Source organism: Myotis yumanensis, unplaced genomic scaffold, assembly GCF_028538775.1.
Source record: "Myotis yumanensis isolate MYYU_CA2020_CCGP unplaced genomic scaffold, mMyoYum1.0.hap1 SCAF_6, whole genome shotgun sequence".
In the NCBI taxonomy this organism is placed as follows: Eukaryota; Metazoa; Chordata; class Mammalia; order Chiroptera; family Vespertilionidae; genus Myotis; species Myotis yumanensis.
This window is the reverse complement of record NW_027223757.1, coordinates 71198677-71225747: the sequence shown is the minus strand read 5'-3', so window position 1 is coordinate 71225747 and position 27071 is coordinate 71198677. Positions and strand designations below refer to the sequence as shown.

At 35.9% G+C, this 27071-nt stretch overlaps 1 protein-coding gene across 4 annotated transcripts in view; it reads right to left on the bottom strand.

Moving 5' to 3' along the window:
• KHDRBS2 (KH RNA binding domain containing, signal transduction associated 2) overlaps positions 1 to 27071 on the bottom strand; it is a 564684-nt gene that overhangs the window by 469364 nt on the left and 68249 nt on the right. For all 4 annotated transcript variants that reach the window (XR_011471860.1, XR_011471859.1, XR_011471861.1 and 1 more), the window contains exon 2: positions 18663 to 18790. Coding sequence is in view for 1 of the 4 variants with exons in the window: in XM_070418330.1 (XP_070274431.1) it covers positions 18663 to 18790 (128 nt within the window). In the remaining 3 variants the exon portion in view is untranslated. The remainder of the gene's footprint in view (positions 1 to 18662; positions 18791 to 27071) is intronic.

The following is a 27071-nucleotide window of genomic DNA, read 5'->3' as shown; positions in this document are numbered from 1 at the left end:
AAAAAAAACTCTTCTTACTGTGATATATGGTTACTACTCAATCAGTTTACCAAAAAAGTTGAAGATGTAGGGTTTTTGTAGGAGACGGTCTAAAATATAATTAGAGATGAGGGATGGAAAATCCGTATTCAAATCTTGACCTGAGTAAATTCCTCTCTGCAGTTCATTTATCTCGTTGCCACCTGCTTGCTCCATGGAGACGGTGGCCATAAATTGGCACAGGCTGCTCTGTGGCTGTCACTCATATGCACACATTACTCGGTAGGAATGACTGAGAAGTAACTTGTGCATGACAAGCACCCTCAGGGAACATAACTCAGATCCGAAATAAACAAATTAATATCTTCAGCCTGTTACAAGTTCTTTAAATTGCACATTTAGTTTCCATAAACACAGCAGGGTAAAGATTCAGAGTTCTGGATCCACCTGATAGCATCAAGGCTTTGGGTCACGTGAGGCTCACTAGTGATTATGTATGTGAATTTAGGGGTTGGAGGGGCAACTCTGGATTTTGAAACATTATTTCACAGTTTATAGCTTGCTCAATGGGATAAACATTAAACTTCACATTCTCAAGGATTAGCTTCACTCTCTTCCAAGTCTTAAATTCATTACCATAAAGTAGGAATGAATTGCACAAACATGAGAGAATAACCCGCTTAGTGTTTTAAATAGAACATGCTGCACAACCAAATTCCAAATCCACATTTGCTTGTGAAAATTTAATGCTGAGCAAATGATGAATGTTCTTAATGCCTGTATATTATAAAATAAAATCTGATTATTAATAAAAATATATGTAAGTGTGGAGTCATATTTTTGAGGTCCATGCACATATCAAATAGCAAAAGAGCACTTTGTGCTGCATTGTGCTATGAAAACATAATGCATGGCCCTTAAAAATATAAGAAGTTTCAGCCTTTACATTGGGGGGAGGGGGAACAAAGTATGATAACTAAGCACAATGGCTCTCCCTTTTTAAAAGAATATGTATTTAAAGAGAAATGATATAAATATTCATTCCAATATGTTTTATTGTTGTTGAATTATTTTAAAGACTGGGACAAAATAGTAAAAAATAATCAGTGATTTCTCCGAAGACCATGCCTATATAATGAAATGCTGGGCAAAGGGACAAGGATCTGAGAGCAGCTACAGTGAGACCCACTCAACCCTATTTGATGTCACCTTTTTCTTGTCCTCAAAACCCAATGAAGAACACTATTTTGCCTTTTTTTTTTTTTTATTCCTGGCATAATTATACTCAGTTCTCTTGAACCATGAGTGTAGGCTAAGGGAGATTATTTTGCTACCACTAGAAGTCCTCCACCCAGACTTTGACTAAAGCATTGAGAGAAAGATTTTACAGGCAACAATCCCACACATGGTTCATAGGCGATCTACTCTGTCAACTCTCCATCCACCTTCTCTGGAGTCACAAAACAGGCCTCTGTTAAGGAGCTTGGGGTACTAGAATCCTGGGCACAGGGTTTCTTTCTTTCACTAGTGGAAGCTCTTTTATCACTGGGTTAATTATCTTCCTAGTAACTAGACTACAACATTTCCTGGACAAGACTAATGGGAGACGCAGGCAGAGGACTGGTGGCACATAATGAGGCTGCATGAGGAGGGATCAAAGAAGACTCAAGCACAAGTGAGTGCTGGGTCAGGAAAGGTAAGCATAGAGGTCAAATAAATATGCTTGGGCCCCAGGGACATAACAGCACCCAGGTGTCACTGGGATTCTGTCTGTTCTCTGTTGACCTCTCCCTCTTCCATTCCTATGTTCTTCCGCTTGATTTAGTTTTAAACCTAGATTTGCATAGAAGAAAAATGGAATAAAAAGCCCTGAAATTGTTTCATCAAAGTTATTTTATAGGACATCTTGCCAGAATACTTTAAGAATATATTAAATTTTAATTAAAAACAGCAAATAATATAAGCCCCAATTTTTAGACTATGTATTGGAAAAAAGAAGGGTTCTAACTTAAATGCCCTCTCAATCCCTGCTTCATTGCTAAGCTATTCATTTTCTTTAATGTGTGAACACTATTCAGATCACCTAAAACAATTTTGCTCCTAGAAGTGTTTTAGAATGCACAGAATAAACTATTCCCAGATATGTCTTCCACAGTTTACAAAAATGCAAAAGCTCACATAAGTCATTTGCAAGAAGGATAAAAATGGGGGTGAGGGAGTGATAGTTTCTGCAGGATCTTTCCTTTTTTGTGAAGACTGGAGAGCTCTATCCCACAGGTGTGTGTTGGGGGAAATCCCATCATGATTTCAGAGCACAGAATAGGCTTATTCTCCTGACATGTGTAAAATATGGTTGCAGCAATTCATCTGTCTAGTTAGTTAGACAACATATTGTTTGGCAGCAGAATTTTGTATGTTAATTTAATGCATTTCCCCATACATTTCCCACAATGTAGTCAAAAACAACTCTATACATACTAAAAAATAAAAAGTTCTTAGTAATGCCATCAACCCAATTATACCTGATAGCTTAGGTACAGAATTAGTGTGTAAAGAAGGTTTTAATAATTTCAAACCATCTGTGATACAAATATAAAAATGATAACCATGTGAAAAATATTTCCCAAGTTCCACTAAACTATGTGTTTTGTATGTGTGTCTTGCACCATATTTTATATTTTTATCAACCAAGAAGTTACACTGTAAATAGTCAACCTCAGCCCTAACCGGTTTGGCTCAGTGGATAAAGTGTTGGCCTGTGGACTGAAGGGTCCCAGGCTCGATTCCGGTCAAGGGCATGTACCTTGGTTGCAGGCACATCCCTAGTAGAAGGTGTGCAGGAGGCAGCTTGATCGATGTTTCTCTCTCATCAATGTTTCTAACTCTCTATCCCTCTCCCTTCCTCTCTTTAAAAAATCAATAAAGTATATTTTAAAATAATAATAAAAATAGTCAACCTCAGAGAGAATTTTGAAGATTACATTAAATCTTAATAAAACATTTCTTTGGATAATTAAGTAAATTGAACTAAAGCAAATGGTAATGGGATACACGATGAAATGTCAGTGATAAAGTCAACTGTATGAAACTATAAAATCAAAAACTATTTCAAGATTTTGAAATTAGATTCTAAAAGGTAACCATAACTATCATTAGTATTCATAAATTTGAGGATTTTTATTTGATAAAAATTAAAATGTGTATTGGCCATTTCAGAAATTAAATTTTCCTCATTAAAACTTTACCTTAAAAAATGAATCCTGATATTTTGACCTAACATTAAGATTCTATTTGAATTGCAGTAAGGAAATACTCTTCCAAGTATTTTGTTAGATTCTACTGCTAAAGTCATACAATGAACAAATTATTAGAACATTTATTAGAGTTTTTAGTAGAAAAATCATTAGATTTTTCTAGTGCAGAGAGTTACCATTCTAAACAGGTAATTTTGTTAGATTTTTATGACACCATGGATTAATATTTTTTAATTAGGTTAAATATAATACCATACTCTAAAAAAGAAAATTAAATGAGGTATGCTAAACCCAACATGGATTATCATTCTAATTTCATATTACACAGCCAAGCATATGAGTGAAATAAAGTTACTATCAGACAAGCGATAATAAAGAACTTTGTGAAACTTTGATATTTGTGGGATAGTTCTGGAACTATTCAATAAATACCCAACTAACTAAAACATAGAATATTTTGCTCTCAGTTAGTACATGCAATTAAAAAATAAACCAACAGCAGCATCAATTTCTGTCTCTAAGAGATGTGTCTTCAGATGAGAACATAAGAAATAAGCAAAAAGTACTGTAGTGGTAGGTACTCATATGGTTTAACACAAAGCAGTACATAATAAGTCAAAAAATGAATATGTAAAAGTATAATACCAACATGGTTTATATAAACGTACTCATTTCAAAATGTAATATTATATGTATAATATTTATTCTCTAATTTATGACATTTCACAAATTTCAATTTCAAATTCCAAACATTTAAACAAGGAGGTGGAGTATATATGGCCTCTTTCGAATTGTTTTTAAGTAAATATGGATAACAAAAGTGTGGTGATTGTTGGGGGGGGGGGAGTTGAGGGAGGAGAGTTGGAGGAGGGTATAAGAGGATAAATGTTGGTGGATGGAGACTTGATTTGGGGTGGTGAATACACAATACAGTGTACAGATGATGCACCTGAAACCTGTATAATTTTGTTAACCAGTGTCACACCAATAAATTCAATAAAAATGAAAAATAAATAAGGATGAAATTTAGCTTATAAAAATACTATAATTATAGAAGATAGCATTCATGCCTAAACTTTATTCTTTTCTTTAGTCTTAATTCATTATGAAATGTCCATGGGACTGAACAGTGTAATGATCTGTTTCTAAATTTCCTTCTGTGTATAGTACTTACTCCACAGAGATAGTAAGTGGACTAAATTAGGTAATAATATAAATCACAGAAAAAATGCCTAATACATAATAGTCACAAATAAAAGACTTTTTACCGCCAATATCACCATCATCACCTTTCATTTATTTTATCCCTATTTTTATTAATGTCTTAATTGTTCTCCCTTTGAGGAACTAATTACAACTATCTGTTTTATCACACATACAGAATCTGGCACAAAAATGTGCTTCCCAGCCAAAAAGAGTGTGACTAAGTGAAAAAACAATAATATTTACTTAGTGATTATTCTCATGCAAGCTACAGTATGTGCCGTTATGTATCATGCCAAGTATATACATAGATTCTCTGCATTCCTGATGAAACCTCATGGCATGCCATTATATTCATGTTGCAGCTGAAAAACACTGAGGATGAAGTTGTTTACAGAGCTCACCACTGTCATCCTTGAATGAAAGCAGTGGTGACTTAAGTCTCAAGTTCAAAATGCTATTATTTTCCCATTATATTATACTGTGCCTTCATAGCTCTTTTGCATCTCAAGAAACTCTATATATTAGTATATTCTTATGGATTTCTTTCCAGAACATAGAAACTCTTTAGGAGAAGAGGCAAGACTAAAAATTACCAAGTTCCAAAAGCATCCATATAAATTAAGGGTTCTCTATTGAGAGGACTTGACAGTAGTAGCAAACATTACCATGATCTTACTCTTCTGCTCCACTCAACCCGATATCTGAAACAATACCCTTTCTCTCTTTCTCCTTTCTGCTGTTTTTCAAAAAAGGTCAATCATTCTATTTCCTTGCCTCCTTTTCAGGTCTTAGCTTCTAAACTTTAAAGACAATTGTTAAAGACAATCTGCCTTCAGGCTTTTATGTAAACTAACACCATCCTGAAGCTTCTGGATCCATTCTGGTTGAAGCCATGTTAGAACAGTAGTTTAAGTGTACTCTAGGCCTTTCTGAGACCAGTGAAATCAACTTTTCCATTTTCACATTTACCAGTTGGAGACAAAGTGACTGCCATATAGACCCAATAAATTATCTCCTGGATGACTGAAATAATTAACTGGAATTAATATTCAGAATAAAAATAAGGAGGGCTCTTTGTAAAAGGTCAAATGATGTTCAATATACTGCACTTACTAAAAATGGATAATTATATAATAAAAACTATAACATGATATTCAGAAATGAGTTGAAAGTAATTTCTGAGTTAACCTTTTAATATCATTTTAATTAGAAAATGTGGTTAAACCAAGTAACCGATTCTGTAGGCATTAGAATTGAATGACATTTTCACTGTAATTTCTTTTTGCAGTACTTGGACTCTCTGCCAAGATTAGCATAGCATCAGGGCTTCAATGAGAACAGTAATACTGGGGTCTCTTTCAGAGGACCTGTGATGTCACTGCTGCAACTGTGATAGGTCCCCTGGAAAACTGTAAGAAGAGGCAAGAGTTAAGAATCAGTAGATCGCCGAAACCGGTTTGGCTCAGTGGATGGAGCGTCGGCCTGCGGACTGGGGGGTCCCGGGTTCGATTCCGGTCGGGGGCATGTACCGGGGTTGCGGGCACATCCCCAGTGGGAGATGTGCGGGAGGCAGCTGATCGATGTTTCTCTCTCATCGATGTTTCTAACTCTCTATCTCTCTCCCTTCCTCTCTGTAAAAAATCAATGGAATATATTTAAAAAAAAAAAAAAAAAAAAAAAAAAAAAAAAAAAAAAAAAAAAAAAAAAAAAAAAGAATCAGTAGATCCTTGTTCTGGATCCAATGTACAGTAACTGCATTTCCTCCCCCAAGAGTTTCTGGAGAAGAGGCTATATAAAATTATCTTCTATTCATTCAGCAAATATTCATTAACCACCTACTAAGTGCTAGACATTGTTCTAGAACAGTGGTTCTCAACCTTGGCTGCACATTAGAATCACCTGGGAATCTTTTTAAAATCCTGATTTCTGGGCTTCATCCTCCAGAAATTCTGTTTCTTTGTTATGGGGTGATTCCAATAGTTATGATTCCCAGGTGATTCTAATGTGCAGCCAAGGTTTAGAACCACTGTTCTAGATGATTGGGATTCATAACTAACCGAGAAAGGGAAAGAGACTTGGCATTTTGAAATTTACATTCTAGTATGGAGAAACCATAAAAATAGCAAATAAGTATATTGCAAATTGTGATAAAAGGTGCTACATTCTATGGGGGGAAACACAACAACACGTGATTGTAAGTACTTGGATAGGGATAGAGGAAGGCATGAATAGAAGCAGAAAGATGAGTTAAGAGGCTATCACAGTAATTCAAGTAAAAAAAGATGATGACTTAGGCCAGGGTAATAGCAGTGGAGATTATGGGAGCTATCTGATTTGAAGACCAGGAATACTAGGTTTGCCTGGCAAATTGGATAGAATGTGTAGAAGAAAGAGAGGAGCCAAGGAGAAGTTCACCATTTCTGACCTGACCAAGTAAAAGGATGCTATTGCCAATAACTGAGACAGGTAGACTACAAGTGAAGGGCATTTGGGGTAAGAAAAATAATGGTTGATTCTGAGATGTCTAGACATCCGTGAGGTGATGTTGAGTAGGCAATTCCATATGTAAGTCTTGGAGAGAGGTTTTGGCTAGAATCATGCCAAGGGCAAGATGACCGAGAGGTCGTAGATAGAGAATGGGCACCGATAGATAACTCCTGGGGAACTTCAACAATAAGAAGTTGTGTGGAAGAGGAGAAACCAGGAGAGGAGGATGAGAAATGAAATAAATTTTACAACAGGAGATAAAAATAAATTGTGGTTTCCAGAAGCCAAATGAAGATGACCTATCAATGATAGTTCAAGTAAGACCATGGTTTAAGTAAGTTCTTTAGTGATGCAGAAAGCAGAACCAGGTCCACTGTCAACTTACAGGGATAAAGGTTTTACTTCAATAAGAAAAAAAAAATGAACAGCAATACTGCTCAATATTACATCCAGCTGTTTCATAATACAGCAAATTTTCTTTTTAATCACTAGAGGTATTCATAGACAGGCTGATGAGTATCGCAGATCTTGTAAAAATGATTCCTGAATTGGGTAGAAGATTAGACTGTACGACCTATGAGATACACTCCAACTAATGAGTCTATTATTTCTGCCTCACTTAACACCAGAGGAGAAATACATCTGCTTTTCCATCTGTGGGCCTTAGTAGTCTGTGTTCAGAATTATCTTAATGCCTCTTCATATAAAGAGTTATAAGAAAGTGAATTATAACAATGGTTTAATGCAAAGAGGAGAGGCTGTGGGGCAAACAGACCTGAACTGCAATGTTAACACTGTCAATGTTACAATGTGTGGCTTTAGAAAAGTTCCTTAAATATTTTTAAAGCTTAGTAGCATCAGAACTCTCACCACCAGTGTTCTTGAAGGACTAGAACAGTAGCTCACTGTGCTTCCTCAGTGTTTGACATAGTGGGTACTCACAGAAACCCTAACTGTCTAAGTGTGAGGTCCCAGATTGAAAGACTTATTTTATGATGTTTTAAAGTTAGCTGTTTCTCTAAACTGGAGTTTTAGACTACACTCTTCATTTAAGCATATCCTCCTATATAATAAAAGAGAAACATGCAAATTAACCATCCCTCCGCTACGTTCACCAGCCAATCAGAGTGAGTATGCAAATTAACCCGACAAAGATGGCGAGCCTATGGGCAGCACGCACGTGCACAGGCACCGAAAGGCTGGGGGCAGGTGTCCCACCCGCCCTGCCCCAGCTGGGGCTGGTGGGCAGTGCGCACAGGGGACAGGCATGCCCCGCCCCCATCACTCTGGGCAGGTAAGCAGTGCACGAAAGCTTTCCACCCTGCCCAGGCCACTCCGGGCCTGTGGGCAGCGTGCGGAGAGCCTCTGGGCAGAGGAGGTGGGCTGGCAGAGGGCGGCCTGTACTCCCCACATGGCTGCAGTGGCAGCCATGAGCGCGCCAAGCGGAGCCTGGGGGACAAGCTGAAGTAGCACCTGCAGGCCATCAGCTCCGAGGAGTGCCTGCGCAAGTCCCGCCTCCTAGCCCAGAAGGTGCGCAATCACAGGGACAGCCACCGTGGCAGGCCAGATTGACATCCTCCTGGCCGTGCCATGGGGGTTGCAGATCTGCAAAGCCACAGGCCTCTCATGTGCACATCCACTCCTCCCGCCATGGCGTGCGAACATCCCCCAGCACGCTGTCACCCTTGTGCACCTGCAACAGTCCGGACCAAGGCGCGCACAGGTTCCCCCTGCCCCTCCACTGCACTTCCATCAACCCCAGCATGGCTAAGTCCCCCACAGAATGTGCACATGTCCCCTCTGGTACGCTCACATCCTTTGGAGAGTGTCTGGGTGTTCTGGGTGCTGAAGGTGGGCGCCTGTGAGATGACAGTAAGAGGGCGGAGTGGTGATGCCTTGTTCCCTCGGAGGCCAGTGAAGAGACAAGATCACCTCCGTGGGGCTAATGCAGGTGCTGAGGCAGGAGCAGGTGCAGACAGACACACCTGGTGGGCGCAGGCAGCCCTTGTTGAGGTGTCTTTGGTCAGCGTTCAAGATCAGGAACCCAGAAGATGCGAGGAGTTCCATTCTCTCAGTGAAATGGTGGGATAGTGGGGGCGACTGCAGAGGAGGAATGTGCACTTTGGGTGCCAGCACCCATGAGCAAAGGCTGCCCTGACTGAGCCTCACTCACGTGGGTCCTAGCGCACTCCTGCCGAGCAGCGGGTGATAGGATGTGCTTTTCTGAGTTAATGAGAGAAAACATTGATTCTCCCGCTGCCCGTGAAGGTGGAAAGTGCAGTGGGGAGACATGCGGGGAGTGAGCTAGGTTCCCTGTCTGGGGTTTCCAAATCCACTGTTAGTTCCTTTCACTGCTGACTAGAGATATACAGGGTGTCCCCCCAACATGTATACACACTTTGAATACCTACTAATTCCAATGGATTTAAGCATGAAAAGAAAGAAACGACAATGGAGCTGTCATCTGTTAAAAGTGCAGGTACAACCAGGCAGTCAGACATTCCCCGAGGGGTCCCAGATTGGAAAGGGTGCAGGCCAGACTGAGGGGCCCCCTTTCCCCCCCGACCTCCCGTGCACGAATTTCGTGCACTAAGCTACTAGTTTACTCATAAACCAAAAATAGAAGTGTATGATTTTTTTATAAAGAAAAAATTCTCACCTGGTTTTTAAGTTCATAACAGATTTTGAGGGGTCATACTTTGGGTTAAATTTTGTACTGGATGTTTGAAGATGCTATTTCCTTACATAATAATAGCAAAATCATACAGTGTAACGAGGCAAAGACAACAAGCTGTGAATTCAGAGTGGCTGGATATGATCCTAAATTGGTCATTTCCTAGTTAGGTGATTTTGACAAGTCAGCTCTTAGAGACTTAATTTCTTTTTCTGTAAAATGGGAAGGATAGAGAGCTAGTGTGGCTCAGTAGTTGAAGTCATAGTTCAATCCTGGTTAGGGCACATGCCTGAGTTGCAGGCTCGATCTCCAATGTGGGGTGTGCGGGAGGCAGCCCATCACTAATTAGCCCAACTAATTTTTCTCTATTTTAAATGTTTTCAATAGACTAAACAATTTTTAAAATATGATTATTACTAGAAAAATACCTGTTAATAATAACTCAAATAGCACAAAACAGCCTGTAACAGAAAAGAAACCTTTGCTTTTACTTATATCTGTTTTTCTATCATTTACCTACCATTCTAACACACACACACACACACACACACACACGTGCACACATGTGCACACATCTATATCTATATCTATCTATCTATCTATCTATCTATAAAAGCCTAAGTGACCTTATGACCAAATTATTGGAATGACTGGTTGACCAGTCGCTATGACGCACACTGATCACCAAGGGGCAGATGCTTAACGCAGGAGCTGCCCCCAATGGTCAGTGCGCTCCCACAGCCAACCTCCCACAGCCAGCCAACCACCCCCGGTCCCTCCCCCCGGCCAGCAAACCCCGTGCACAAATTTTGCGCACCAGGCCTCTACTATATATAATTCTAAGATAAATCAACTGCTTCCAAGTCTGTGCCTTTGTAATTTTCATTGATTTTGCAAAATTGTTTCCCAAAATGGTTGAATCTCAGTGCTCTGATGAACAGGTTATGAAGTGAAGTATATTTTTGCCTGTACACTAACTATATTATTGGTTATTATCAAACTTTTTTGTCAGTCTGATAAAGAATAGAAGCATTACCTATTCATCTTAACTTGCATTTTTCTAAGTGAAGTGCAAGTTTTGTTCTGTTTTCCTTTTCTATTTGCTTTCAACAGTATATGTGTAAAAACTATCTGGTGATATCACTGGTTTCTTGTTTTATTTAAAAAATTGGGTCCAATTACATATAAAGAAAATGATCATTCTGTCATGTGCTTCAACTATTACTCAAACAGTCACACCAGTTTGGCACTTTTTGTGCCTTTGGGTTTTGGTTGTCATCATCATTTTTACTTGTACTGGAGTTTCAATTTTATGTTGTGAAATGTTTTAATAACTTACTTATGACTTCAGAATTTTCCATCTTTCTCAGAAATGCTCTGCCTCAATTAAATATTATAACATAAATTAATTTTAAATATATAATTCAGTGTTAATAAGTACTTTCACAATGTTGAGCAACCACTACCACATTTATTTCCAGAAACTTTTCATCATCCCAAACAAAAGTCTATGGCCATTAAACAATAACTCTCCATTCCTCTCTCTCCAAAGTCCCTGGTAACCTCTATTTCACTTTCTGTGTCTATAAAATTGTTCTATGTACCTCATGTAAGTGGAATAATACAATATCTGTCCTATTGTGTCTGGCTTATTTTGGTTAGCACAATGTTTTCAATGACAATCCATGCTGTAGTATGTATGCGAATTACATTGCTCTTTAAGGCTTAATAATATTCCATTGCACCTATATATCACATTTTATATATCCATTCATCTGTTGAGAATATTTGGGTTGTTTCTATTCTTTGGCTATTGTGAATAGTGATGCTCTGAACACTAGTGAACATTTGGTAATATTTTAAAATTTTTTGCATGGATATTAATAATAAGAGTTTGGTAGTGTTTTATTTGGGTGAGACACTTGTGAAACCCACATATTTTTTAAGGAAATTACTTATAAAATGATAGAAATACAAAGGTTATAGACATTTCTTTTAAACATTACTTAAAATTTAAAAAAACATAAAAGTCACATTCATTCAGAACTTTTCTACATAGATTTAAATTTCTTTCAAAAGTTAGGTGTAATAAGGTCATAATTTAGTAATGCAAGTAGCAGTAACCCTTACCTGCAAGTTTCGAGGGGATGCATTAATGTATATTTCCTGTATCTTTTCTAGAGAGTTTGTTTTTCTGTTAACCTCAAGATATTAACATATAACTACTTGAATTTATATAGAATTCACTTGCTTCTACATGTCAATAAGTCCTTCAAATTTAATAATAATTTAGGAATCCATTCAATTGGTAACATTTTGCCTCTTGATTCTAAAAGGGATATTTCTTCTCTAGTCTCTTAAAGATTTATGTCAAAGCCACTTCTACTGCAACATCAAAAGGAATGAAAGAGCCATCTGTGCTCTAATGGGTGCAGAGAAACTTAAAGTTTATTAAACAAACAAACAAGTGATGAAATAGCAAATAATGAATGGCAAGATTACAGACAGGGATGTGAGGTGGAAGATCTTCAGGCACTCAAGGAACCCTTGAGTGAAGATCTAGGTGTGGACATTTCAACAGGGATTTGCAATTTCATGATCCTTTTGAAGTAGTTTTTAGCTTTTCAGTTGAGAATAAAAGTGAAATGACCTTGCAGAATGGATAAAACACATTAAAACAGACATAGAAAAGAAGGACAGATTATTTCAAGAAGTATGAGGACATATTTTGTGAGGAAGTGGCTAAGCCCATAAAAAAAGAGGATGTGGAGAGAAGCATATATAAATCAGAATTAGAAATCCATGGGTGAAAGTGAAACAGAGACAAAAAAATTAAGTTCCCAATGGAAAAATAATATTGAAATACATGGGATGAGCGTTAATTACAAGAAAGTCATCAGAAAAGACGATATCACTGCAAATTTCTAAATTTTGTTAGAAAACAGGGTTATTTCAGGTATCATTCTACTGGAGAGAATGGAGTCCACAAGCACTTTGGTTTTTGTTATTTTTCCAATAGGAAATGTGAATCTGAGTGTCATTATTTCCTCAATTATTTTTTTCCTTTTTATTGAAATTATTTGGGTGACACTGGTTAACAAAATTATACAGGTTTCAGGTGTACAATTCTACATCATCTGTAGACTGTATTGTATGTTCACCACCCCAAGACAAGTCTCCATCCATTACTGTTTATTCACCCTATACCCTCCTCCATCCTACCTCCCCGCAATCACCATATGGTTGTCAGTGTCCATAAGTTTAATTTAAATTCATAGGTGAGGGACTAGGAAACTGATATAAATGAAACTGAAATCATAAATCTCATAGAATTGTTTCTTCCGTTTCCTTTAGAAAATCCAAAGTGATGCCATGCAATGGTCTCTGTCTGGTAAAGATGAAATGGGTTAAAGATGTAAACTACAGAGTGGGTTTGGGATAACCACATTGCTTAGAAAAATAAAGAGGTGTGTCTTCCTCTGGTTATATTGGCTTTGAAATGTGGTCATAGTTTCCTCGTTTAGTACCCCTCGTCTCCATAAACTACCCTTAAATGATCTGATCGTTACTTATAAAGTCAGAAAAAATATCACTAATCAAGGACTTTGACTTACATTTCCATTTATCAAAGTGTAAAGAAGGAAACAGCTCTGTGGTATGACAGGCTTGGTTGTGGAACTGCTTCCAACCAAGCAAGGAAGGCAGCCCCTCTCTCTGGGACTGCGCAGAGTAAGATGAAATATAGAGCAAGTGTGATGCTTTTGAACATATTTTAGAACTTTAATTTTCTGCATTAATCTACATAAGGAATTGATTTGCAAAGCAGCACAGGGGAACATGGCTGCGTTTGATCTTAAAAAGGGCCACATTTGGGGCCGATTTATACTCCTGGCAATCTACTGCTTTAAAATGTTGGCAGTGACTCAAGGAGAGAAATGAAAAGTGGGCCTTGGGGCAAATTTAATTTAGAGAAGTTCTGAAGTATTTCAGAGAATTCTGAAGGCAACATCAAAAAGATATTTTTAAAAGACACTGAGAGCCTGAAATATAGAGAGGTACAGTAGCAAACAACAAGTAGATCTCCCCAGCAAGTACACCGTCCTATCCTCTCATGCTCTCTCAACTTGCCCACGCTTGATAGGCACTCCTACTGCATATCTAGCAGTAACAAAACATAATATAGCTCTGGCCATTTATGTCAAACTTTGTTTCTTAGGTCTTGTAAGGCACTTGTTTGTTGAGGGCCAAGAAATTGTAGTATTGTTCTCCTTCTTCCAAGCATGAATGTTGTCCTCAGCAATACCAAATATATACCCCACACTACGGTTTTATTCTGTTTTGCATATGTAATAGCTTTGCACTAAATCATAATCAACACTAAATCATAATGCAATCTTTGGAAACATCTTAAACAGCAATTAAATTCAATACACATATTTCCAATACTACAAATAACTCGACATACGAAGCCATGACCAAGTTTACATGTGCAACTTTACAGACCAAAACAATGAGTGTTGACCACTGCTTGCCTGATAAAGATGCAAAATTATTTTGATTATAATATGCATACCAGTAAGATATGTTAAAATTAAAAAAAAAACAATAAAAATATATTGACTATAAAATATAATTCATGTGAACTTGGGGAAAAAGAGACAATGTTAAGGATGGTGAGTTTTCTGCTTGAATCTCTTAGGATTATAGAACAACATACTGCCACATTTTACCTCCTTGGAGACTTGACTATCCAGGAATAATTGCTCTGATTCCAAAACATTTGGAAATGCAAACAATAGATGTACAAGGCCTATTTCTTTACAAACAAAAATTTGTTACAAACAAAAATATTAAAATCAAGTAAGAAAACCTATTTTTAAAAATAATTTAATAATGGGGCATATTTTCTCTAAGTTATGCGATTAAACATAAAGCATTAGAGCTATACAAATCATTCTTAATCCTATATAATAAAAGAGAAACATGCAAATTAACCATCACTCCACTACACACAAGCCATGCCCACAAGCCAAACAGGAGTGAGTATGCAAATTAACCCAACTAAGATGGCAGTGGGCACAGAGCTATAGTGAGCAGGAGGCTTGGGTTGCCCCCAGCGATGGAGGAAGCCAAGCTTCCCCGCTGCTCTGGCAGGCCCTGGGCTCTGCTCAATGCTACAAAGTTTCAATTATAGAAAATAAATAAATACCAGAAAAAAAGAAAAAAGGAGAGACTGGGAGCTTGGGTCGCCGGGGGCTGTGGGCAGCCTGAAAATGGCCCTCAACCCCTCACCCAGGCTGGCCAGGCACCCCAGCAGGACCCCCACCCTGATCCAGGACACCCTTCAGGGCAAACCAGCCGGCCCCGACCCGGGCACCAGGCCTCTATCCTACATAATGAAAGGGTAATATGCAAATTGATCCTAACAGCAGAACGACTGGGAATGACTGGTCACTATGACACACACTGACCACCAGGGGGCAGACGCTCAATGCAGGAGCTGCCCCTGGTGGTCAGTACATTCCCACAGGGGGAGCTCTGCTCAGCCACAAACCAGACTGATGGCTGCCAGCACAGCAGTGGTGGCGGGAGCCTCTCCTGCCTCCTCAGCAGCGCTAAGGATGTGTGACTGCAGCTTAGGCCTGCTCCCTGCTGGCAAGTGAACATCCCCTGAGGGCTGCCACAGGGATGTCTGACTGACAGCTTAGGCCCGAACCCCGGGGGATCAGGCCTAAGCCTGCAGGTGGACATCCCCCAAGGGGTCCCAGACTGTGAGAGGGCACAGGGTGGGCTGAGGGACCCCCCCCCCCCCCCCCCGGCCCGAGTGCACAAATTTTTGTGCACCAGGCCTCTAGCATAGTATAAGACCATCCTTATATGTTAAATAATTTTAAATTTTAAACTTCTTTCCATTCCATTTATTACTTAATTAAGTCAGCAAATTAACTAGAAATTGAAGACTAACTGAAACAAAATCTATCTGGAAAGGTCATATAGTAAAGTCAGGAGAAAGTCATTTCCTCAAGAACCCCCATAGTTATTTATTGCCCTTTGTTGGAAAGGACTGTGTCAGGACCACATTAATTAGCAGTTCAAATAGACAGCAGGCATCAAGGGCAAAGATGGCTCTGAGAGAAGTTATCAAAAACAGATCTATTTTCAGTGAATCCCCAGAAGGATAAATACCTTTTTATTATAAAACATTAAACTTTAAAGCCATAAATACTGTTGTGCTCTTCTCAGTAGTTCACAGTATCATCCACACCACATATTTTATAGCTCACAAATGTACATCAACTAAGGTTCAAGTTTAGTGTTCATATCTTAATTCAACCCCACTGATACTTTTGTGAGAAGCAGGCAAAAATCACTCAGTAGGAGAGAATTAGCACTTTTGAAATAAAATATGGTTTTCAAAAGATTTATTTTAATATTATTATCATATAGTAAAAGAGTAAATGAAAACAAATGTAGGTCAACTTAGACAATTCTGTTCTGTTTCTCAGTACTTATTTCCTGTAAAAAACTCTAATAAGAGTTCTCTTATGTGTGATAACTAGATGTATGAAATGCACAGCCTTTTAAAAAATAATGCAGGGATTTGGCATTCTATTCATCAATTAAAATGGTAATTTTTCTAAAGTATAAACTGAGATTTGATAATATGACATAAATCTATTAATTACTAGGACCTACAGTTTTTTCATTCTTCCATATTTTACATGAAAAAGTAACACAACTATGTGAGCATTATTAGTCAAATTAAAAATGTAATGGCTCACAAAAACTGAGGAATCTATATATATAAAAGCCTAAGCGACCTTTATCACTGAAAGACCAGAATGACCAGTTGACCAGTCGCTATGACATGCACTGACCACCAGGGGGCATACACTCAATGCAGGAGCTTCCCTCTGGTGGTGACTGTACTCCCACAGCCAATCTCCCACGGCCAGCCAACCTCTGTGGCCCCTCTCCCTGGCCGGCCGGCCCCAATCACCCCAATTGGAACAGCCTTGGCCCCTTCCCCCCACCAGCAGGCCAACCTCCCACAGCACCAACCCTCCCTACCCCCTCCCACCGGCTCCAATCAGGACTGGATGAGATACCCCAATCAGCCCCGATCACTGACCAGGCCGAGGGATCCCACCTGTGAACAAATTTGTGCACTGGGACTCTAGTCCAAAACAACAGCAATCTCTCTAAGCATTTCCATCTGTATCAAAGCTATGTCTTTGAACAATTCATAACCTCCCAGGTACCTCATCCATAAAATGAAAGTTTTATGTATTCTGTGATTTTCAAGTTTAGTCCCAGCTTAAGGATTCTGTGATTCTAAAGGTATAATAATTTGCTTGTGAGATCAATTATAAAAGTAAATCTCAAAAATTAGATGCCACAAAATACTTTATATTCAATAACAGTCTGATAAGTTTACATGGTGACAGATGATTTCTAGAATTAGTGGAATTATCACATTGTAAGGTATAAAATGTTGAATCACTATGTTATACACCTGAAACTAATATAACCTATATAAAATTTCATATAAATTATTTGTAAATTTTAAAAATTGAAAAATATTGTTCCAATATTAATTACTATGACTAAAATAAACTACTTTAATAGTCAGCATAAAATCACACATACTGTCACATGCAGAGCAATCTGAACTTGACATGCCTTCTACTATTTGTCAACCTAATTTGGTCAAAGATATAAAGCTGAATTTTATTCAGAAGCAGACAGTGAGCTTTTCACTGACTTTTTCATGTCCAGCGAATAAACAAGTGTTATTCTGAGAAACAGTATTGTTATATAATATTTAAGTGTATGATTTAAAGAAAAATCCTTGCACTCTAGACTATAATTACCTTGCACTCTAGACTATAATTACCCAATGGGGTAATTATGTTCTTTAATAAAAGATACAACTTTCTTAATACCCCCTATTTCTACCATATTTAATTACTATGTAAAAGTTTTCATTTATTTTTCTATGACTTCTCAATTTAATATTTATTAAAACGTGATTATAAAGTAAATCTAATATAATTTAATGTGAAAGTATATCTATTGAATGCACCTTTTTTGCAATCTAGCTAAAAAAAAAAGAGGAAGAAACAGACAAAAACTAAAAACTTTCATGCCTGAAAACTTCATTTGAAAGTTAAATTTCATGGTTTGGTAGACTGCAACAGTTTTATCCCTGTTTGAAATAATTATAAACATAACATTCCACTTAATTATATTTACTATAATGTATCACATTAGAAGGCAATTGATAAACTACAGCATCTATTTCTATAATCTTTATTATTAGAATAATTACATGGTCCTTGCTTCAGATTCACTCTTTAGAAAGTAAATTACCAGCTTGAATATTTGAGTTTCCATTTGTGGCTTACTTAATGCATTTAAAAGAATAAAAACCTTTCTTTACCCATTGGAATTTATGAATATAACAATGAAATCATGCCATTGAATTATATATCTTATAATCCTGAATCTGGTGATTTAAACCTCATATGACAAAATGTCTAGTAAAAAAGTACTTGGAAGAGAACAATATCATAATTATTTCTATGTAGACTCCTGATTACAGAAGATTGATGGTTATAATCCAAGGATCTAATAAAGACTCTATTGCATCCCTGGATAAAATAATTTCCTTCTGATTGGCAAATGTTACATATTTAGTACCATTCTAAATTCCACTCCTTTTTATAATAAGAATATGCATTTTAACATGAACCAAAACATAATCAAGTGAGTGTACATATTTAAACACTGAACCACTAACATGTTAAATAAATTATTAAAATATCTAATGCTGCTTCCCACATTCACAGAACAAAAATGCTATTGGCTTCAGCTGGCAATTATTCTCATCATGGTCCTTTAAAAAGTTTTCCTTTCTCTATATCAGTATCATATATTTGTGTACACCAATATAATGAAACTTTAAATATTTAGTTTATAAAAGTCAATGAATAAAATATCATATCCTCTTGCTTTATTTTTTCTGAATTTTATGAGACCAAAGCATGCAATGCAAGTACCTTTGGATATTGTTTCACAGGGATCAATACCCTTTCTGAGAGCTTTATGTTTTTGTTGCTGATGACATCAAGATATTTCTTTTCTTCATCATCCTTTTTTCCATCAGAACCTTGGAATTTTTCAATTTCTGGAAAAAAAATCACAAGAAAACAACAATAAGTGAAATGGGAAGCCACTGTAAAATATGGTGGTTGCTATTACTTCCCTTCTTAAAACTGTGAAGAATCTTGATAAAAGGGCTGAAACAGCACCATGTTAACAGCTGCATGAATGCTGCAACCGATATAAGAGGACCCCTGCCAATCAAAACTAAAATGGGGTAATTGAAGATCTGACTGTCTCTATGAATTAATAACTTCCCTAGAAGCAATGGGTAGAATGAAATATACTTTGAAATTATATGTATAATTTTTACTTAGAATTACTCCTAAGAAAAAAGTAACTGAAAATAGTAATAATCCATTATCTAAGATAGGGTAGTAAAGATAAATAGCATGTTATTTTATAGTCTAATCAAACTTAAAGGCAATTACCAAGGAGATCACAGAAAAGTCACATAAAGGATTAAATATGTAAATACTATCATTCACATTCATCAACCTGAAATTGTCTGTCTGCATGTTTAAGAGGAATTACTAATTTTGCCCTATGGCAATGTTCCCAAAATGAATACTTTTGAGCAAATGTACACGATTTATACATTGTTTCTTTTAAAAATTAATTTATTCCACAAAAACTTTTAAACCTCTACTGTGGGTATCACAGCTAGAACAGAAAACAAGAAAATGTGTCTGCTTTTATGAAATCTATGCTCTGATAGGGCAAATGAACAATTATAAAATGAATATATGTACACATGCATATTTATATATGGGCATAAAGAATACATACAACAAAGCTATTAAAAATATAAAGGAAAGTTAAGTCAAGGAGTGGGGTTATTACTTTAGACTTATAGGGTGAGATGAGCAGAACCCTAAATAATGAGAAAAATAGTCAGGAGAGATTGAGAAATCAAGTTTTACAGTCGGCTGGAGAAACAGCTTGACTTACTCTGAGGAAAGATTATGTAAGACCCTGTAGACAAGTGAGATTTTCTACTTTTTATTGTGAATAATGGAAAGCCATTGGGCGGTTTTGGTAAAGGAAGGAGGAAGCCATACTTGATTTTTCTTGTAAAGGTAACACCAGATGTAATATGCAAAACCCATCATAGCCGGGAGCAAGCAATCAAGAAAACCAACTTTTCTTTGTCTAGCTGAGAAATGATGGTGAGGTGTTTTAAAATAATAGAAATGAAATGGTGAGAAGAATGTATATAGCTAGAACCACTTCATAGAATTCACTACGTAAAATCAATGTTTTGAAGAATTCTTGGAAAATTCATTTCCCTTATTTACTTTATGATTATTGGACAGTTATTATTAGCATAAAGTCACCTATAAACATTTATGTTCTCCTTGCTTTTGGTCAATTGTACTTTTTAAATTAAAATATGAATGTGTCAGTTTTTTAGTTTTCTTATAGATGAAACAACATCCTGTTTCTGTTATTTTGGAGCCAAATAAGTGATGATAGTTTTTAGATAGAGAAATTAATTCATATTAAGTTATATTGCATGTTTAACAATTATTGTTAAAGGGCTGACTACTTCTGCAGGTAGGAGAAATACTACATTATAAAACAGCTTTGTTCTTTGTTATTTAATTTTTAACTAACATCTTTCCCAAAGTACTTTCATATAGCATATGTAAAATCCCTATAACATTCCAGGTAGTAATCTTACAGCATATTATTTATTTGATCCATGTGAAATTTTAAAAAAAGTTTAAGTAAGATTACATTTCTTACCAGATAATGCCTGAATGAATGCCACACTGCATAGTTTGTGTAAAGTCATTTTATACTTTTTCAGTTAGATGCTATAATCTTCCTAAAAACAATCATCTTACACTGAGCTACCTGAAGAGAAGTTATTTGTAATATGTCTATAATTTCTCCTTACTATGATGGCATCAGATTCTTACTTTTGTACTCCAGAGTATTAACAAGTCACTTTGACTGTTTTTTAAACCAAGAAGCACTCTCTATTTAAGAATTTCAATCCATTATATAATTATTACATACAAAACTCTGACAACTGCAAAGAAAGAAAATTCATGATGTCTTCTGATACTGACAATAAACTTTTGATCACTGCCCTTTGGGTACATGCACCTACATAACATTGTACTTCCTAGATTGCTAAGGTAATTATAACAGTTCACACTGAAGAGGCTGGCTCAATTCCCAATCTCTTAAATGTATAGCTTCCCCCTTGTCACTCTGTCATAAAAATAAATTGAATATGTCTGATATTGTTTGCTTTCTACAAAACTACCTTAGACATTTTTAGATTTTGAAATTTGATCAATTTCTGATTAATAACTTTTCCATCAAGAAATAGAGCTGAATGAAATAACATGTTCACTGCTTTTTCTATTCAATTTTATACTTTCCTTTCAAAATGTTTGATATTTCTTTTTTCCTTCTTATAGTTTTGGGGAGTTGTCTGTCCGTACATATATATCTACACGACTAATAGCTCAGTAATCGCATTTGTAAACAACACAGTCACAGAACAGTATATGCCAAGCTTGCCTAGCTTTAAAACCAGTGAAAACGATGTATACATCACCTTTATTTTTTAAATATTTACTGTAAAGTAGTTCTTTTTTATTTCATAATTAATGCATGCTCACTGTGGAACATTTAGACAACATAGGTATCCATAAAAATTCCAAGGCACCCATTATCATTCAGCACTAACTGAATAGTTTTGGGTAGAAGTGTTAAATCATTTATATACTTGTTTATATAGTCTATTTAAAATTGGCTGCTATATTATTGAGAAAACATATTCAATACATTAAGGCAGGACAATTGTCTTCTTTTAAAAATGTTAAACTACATAGATTTTACAAGACAGGCACTTTTACCAGCTCAGCCACAGGACCCCTCAGAGATTTTAGTATTTTCTGTTCCCCTTTCACTGTTGGTCCCTTACTGTATATATTTATTCAAGAATTTATTTTAGCATTCATTGACTTATTTGTAGTGGTTCTCCCCACAATACTAGGATTATGTGATTACACAGTGTCAACCTTTGTTCATGCTGGTCATTCACCTTGCAATTCACCCACTGGGTAAGTCAGATGGAAGCTATGTAAGATGGTATTTTTTGTTGTGGTCAAAATAAATAACATTATTTACCAACCTAATTATTTTTAAGTATACAGTTCAGTAGTGTTAAGTATATTCACATTGTCATGCAATGGATCTTCCCAAACTGAAACTCTAGACCCATTAAAAACTCATTTCCCCTCTCACTCTCCCCCAAGCCTTGGCAACCACCTTTTTTACTTTCTGTTTCTACAATTTTAATCACTTTAGGTACTTCATATAAGTGAAATAAAACAGCATTTGTTCTTTTTGTGACTGGCTTATTTCACTTAGCATAATGTCCTTGAGGTTCATCCATGTTGTAGCATGTGGTAGAATTTCCTCCTTTGTAAAATCTGCATAATGCTCCCTTTTATATACCACATTTTCTTAATCCATTCATCTCTCAATGGACATTTGGGTTGTTCCACCTCCTAGCTATTGTGAATAATTCTTCAGTGAACATGGGTATGCAAATATCTCTTCAAGGTCCTGCTTTAATTATTTGGATATACACCCAGAATTAGATGGCTGGGTCATATGGTAATTACATTTTTTTATTTTTTGAGGAATCTCTACACTGTTTTCCAAATGGCTGTATATTTTTAATCAGGATTTGTGAATATTATATGAAAAGGGCTTATATCCTCTGTTGTTGGGCAAAATGTTAGATATAAATCAATAAAATATCTTTTACCCATACTGGATCCATCTTGAAGTGAAAAAGGTGTGTGAGAATTTCTTTAGAATATGTACATAAAAGAAGAGTTGTGGTTCATAAATTATGCATAAACTTAATTTGACAAAGTTCTGCTACTTTGTTCTACAAAATATATCAGGCACATTCCACAGAATGGAAGTGTTTCTGTGACTTCCATTTTCCTTCAATGGCTTAATTTCTGAATCTCACCTACTTCTCTTATAGAAACAAGAAAGAGCACCTAGGATAATAAAAGAAAAAAAAACTGAATTCTGAAAACATCCCCACAATCCAGGTATTCTAGAAGAACCCTATAATAAAAGTGAGTTTCTCAAAACACTGAAAATAGTAGGAACCCTGCTGGGTCCTATGTGGAAAAGCAATTATAAGAAGATCATGGGTGAATAAAAATAAAAATTCCAGCCCTAGCTGGTTTGGCTCAGCCTACGGACTGAAGGGTTCCAGGTTCAATTCTGGTCAAGGGCACATGCCTGGATTGAGATCTCAATCCCTGGTAGTGGGCATGTAAGAATCAGCCAATCCATAATTCCCTCTCATCACTGATGTTTCTATCTCTCTCTTCGTCTACCTTCCTCTCTAAAATCAATAAAAGTATATTTTTTAAAAAAATTAAAATTCCAAAGAAGACACACAAATGGGAAATAAGCATATGGAAAGATGCTCAAGATCACTAATCATAAGAGAAATTCACATTTCAAACACTTATTTTTCAAAAGGAGAAATTACCTCTCACCAAGATATGTATAACTAGAGTTCCTAGAAGATAAAAATGAAAACAGTAAAAATAAGAAAAAAATTAAAACGTATAAAAGAAGAAATTGTTTCATAAAACTACTATATAATACCATAACATGAATTTAGAAGTATGACTAGCTCAATGTTCTGAACTAAGGGAGAGAGAGTGGCAGAAGGAGGAGAGAGAAGTTTAGTAATGAAAACTGCATTTTGACCCTTGGATTTGGCAAGAGAAGGATGCTGGTGATCTTTCTAATAAGGATTTCAGTCACTGGGAGTACATTTAGGAGAGAATAGGTGGAGAGGATGTGTATCAAGTAAATATGAAGCTTCCACCTACTGCTACTCTGGTTCATTGCCTTCCTAAACCCTGTTCTAACCTCCTTGAGATCTACCTGTACTGCAGGTCCTTTAATTTGATAACATTTTCCCCCTTCCTTTCTAACTTAGGACCTAAATCACTGTCTTTGAGTTGACATGAATTAAGCACACCTTCAGTTGAATTTATCCGCTGTCACAATCCACATCTACCATCTTCCATCTTTTCAGACATCAAGCCCAAACAACCTTCCCGAGTTTTACTCTTGCATATCCACTCTAAAATTTCCAAGACATATGAAACTCATACACCTCAAAGTGAATTCTTCTTAACTCTAAAGACTATCCTCGCCCTGTATTCCTTTCCACCACATTATTCCTAGTCACCCAAAATCAAGAACACAAATCTTGAGCATTAGTACTCCCTGGTCCTCACCATTCTACATGCAGTAGTCTTCAAGTTATTCTGATTCCATCTTTGCAGCTCCTCTCAAATCCAGCTTCTCCCTGCAGCTGCTCTGCCACTGCTCCCTCCCCTTTGCCATCATTTTCACCAATGGCAGGAGCCAGTTTCCCTGAAGACCCATGCGCCACTTGTCTTTCACATCCAAGCTGTCTTTGTAAACACAGACTTGAGCATTGCATATTTCTCTTTGCTACTGGAATGTGGTATTTGAGTTTTGTTTATTTCCTGGTGATACTGAACATTAGAATTTCCTTTGTTGAATGAATGAGTGTGGCTATTCTGACACTTACCTGTTTCTCATTATCTAAAGGTGAAATTCTTGATTATTTTCCTGCCACTAAAAATTGATCAACCATTCCTTTACTGTCTCTTGCCACATTCTAGTTTATTTTGTGACATCCTGAGGGAAACATTGCATTCTATCCTCACACATACCCTAAGCAAACCATGTGCTTTGAGAGTCTCAGGCTTTGCTTATGATCTTTTCTTCTTCCTCTGACCAATGAAGGATTACTCTTTTTTTAATGCAGGCCCTGCTCATTTTGCATGATTACCCCATCCCAGGTTTCCCTTACCACTTTGTAGTTTTAAAATACAGCACTTGCATCACTTTGTAATGTGCTATTTACAAGTGTTTTCTCATTAAACTGTGACTTCTAGAGGTCAGAGACCACATCACACTTTTTTGTTTTTTTACTCCAAGCACTCATTACACACCATCAGGCCTAATCATCAAATTGTTCAAATAAATTTTTCTAAAAAACTGTCTCTTGTTTTTTAATTGAAAAAAGAAACAAACATAGAATATATGTGACTTCCAATATAAAGATCTTTAGATTGTTGTTTACATAGGAAAACATATATTTATTTCTATGACACAATGACACATTTTAAAATTCATATATATTTCCACAAAATACAATACAACATTTTTATAATCTGGATTAGTTTTAATCTCATGTACATGTTTTGAAAACCATAAAGAAAATGAGAGTGACCTCTGAAAGAGGCAGTAAGTATTCAAAGCAACTTTTTTTTTTGTACAACCTTATTGTTTAGTGGTCATTAAGTGACATTTTTTTGCATTTTTACAACCAAATATCTCTTATTACCTTTATGTTGTTTAACTGTAATTTTGGTTATATTTTAGGAAATTGGTTGACATGTCATGCATTATAATTTTTATGTAAAATGTTAGAAAATAATCTCTCAGCCTTTTTATTCAACTTATTCGCTTTTTAAAAATGAATTACTAATGTTAAGCAGAAGCAGTCTGTAGTCATTACTAATTTATTTCTGAAATTCTCATACTCATATTAACCATATTTATTTCTAGAGCATGAATAGAACATATATCCCATATTTATAAGAAAAAAAAATAACTGAGAGATTTTACTTTTGCCAAAGATATCTTGAGATATACTATCTTAATACAAATAAAACAACACACAATGGGGGAAAGAGGGTTCATATGTAATACTTTCAACAATAAAGTTTAAAAAAAAACAAGAAAGAAAAACATTCAAGTTCAGTAGCAGCTCAATCTTCATTGTCTAGGTTCAAATTAAAAGACCATGTTTGAACAGACTTTTATTGTGATATTTATCTAAATCAGCATTTATTCTCCAGTTAACACTAATTTTATAGAAATACAATACCTCATGTGCTTGAATTTGTATTCATTTATTTTCAAGCCTGTACAAAAGCCTAATTGCATTAGGCATTCCTTGTGTTTAAAAATCAATTTTTGCAGAATTGAATAAAGGTGAGCTATTACTAATTGAAGATAAAAATTCCTAATATGTCAACAGCAGAAGGTATTTAAATAGAATTGAGTGTGATCTTTTCATATAGGTGGAGCTACACAATATGTAGCCTGTTGTGCCTGGATTCTTTCACTTGGCATAATGTTTAAGGTTTATTTGTGCTGCAGCATGTACCGATACCATATTGCTCTTTAGGGTCAAATAATATTCCACTGTATGACTATACCTCATTTTGTTTATCCATTCATTACTTGGTGGGCATTTGGGTTATTTCTACTTTTTAAAAATTAATTGTACTACTACCATTTGTTGAGAAACTAGTTGTTCCACATTGAATGTTCTTGAAACCCTTGTCAAAAATCATTTGACCATAATATAAAGGTATATTTCTATACTTTGAAAACTATCCCACTGATCTATCTGTCTGACATAATGTTAATACCATTGACATTCACATAGCTTTATAGTAGGTCTTGAGATCGTTAAGTGTGAGTTTTCCAAATTTGCTTATTTTTTTCATGGCTGTTTTGGCTATAGATCCCTGGATGCCGATATAAATTTTATGTTTATTTTGCCAGTTGATGCAAGACAGCAGCTGGAATTTTGGAAGGCATTTCATTAAATATGTAGGTCAATATAGTGCCATCTTATCAGTATTTAGCCTTTAAAACCATAAAAATGTGATTCATTTCCTTTTATTTAGGTCTGCTTTGATGTCTTTCAACAATGTTTTGTGATTTTTCAGCATACAAGTCTTACAACTCCTTTTAAAAAACTCATTCCTAAGAATTTTATTATTTTTTGATGCTATTATAAATGAAATTATTTTTTATTTCATTTTTGGATCTTTCTCTGCTGATATAGAAATACAATTTATATTTGTATGATCTTGTATCCTGGAACTTTGCTATTTTTTAATTAGTTTTAAAATTTTGGCATGACTTCCTTAAGATTTCTATATCAATTGCATTTTAACATTTACATTTTCTTAACAATCCATTAATCTTATTTCCCACCACATAGTCTTTGGAAGAGGGAGTATAATCACAATATTCTTCCCTATCAGCTAAGTTTTTAATAAAATAAATTTAAGGAAGAAGCAATTCCTGAATGAGAAATGTCTTAGTCAACAAACAAAACTCCCCTAGAAAAACAAACACATTTCTTATAAAGCAGAGCTAATTTTTTTATTGTAGTAAAA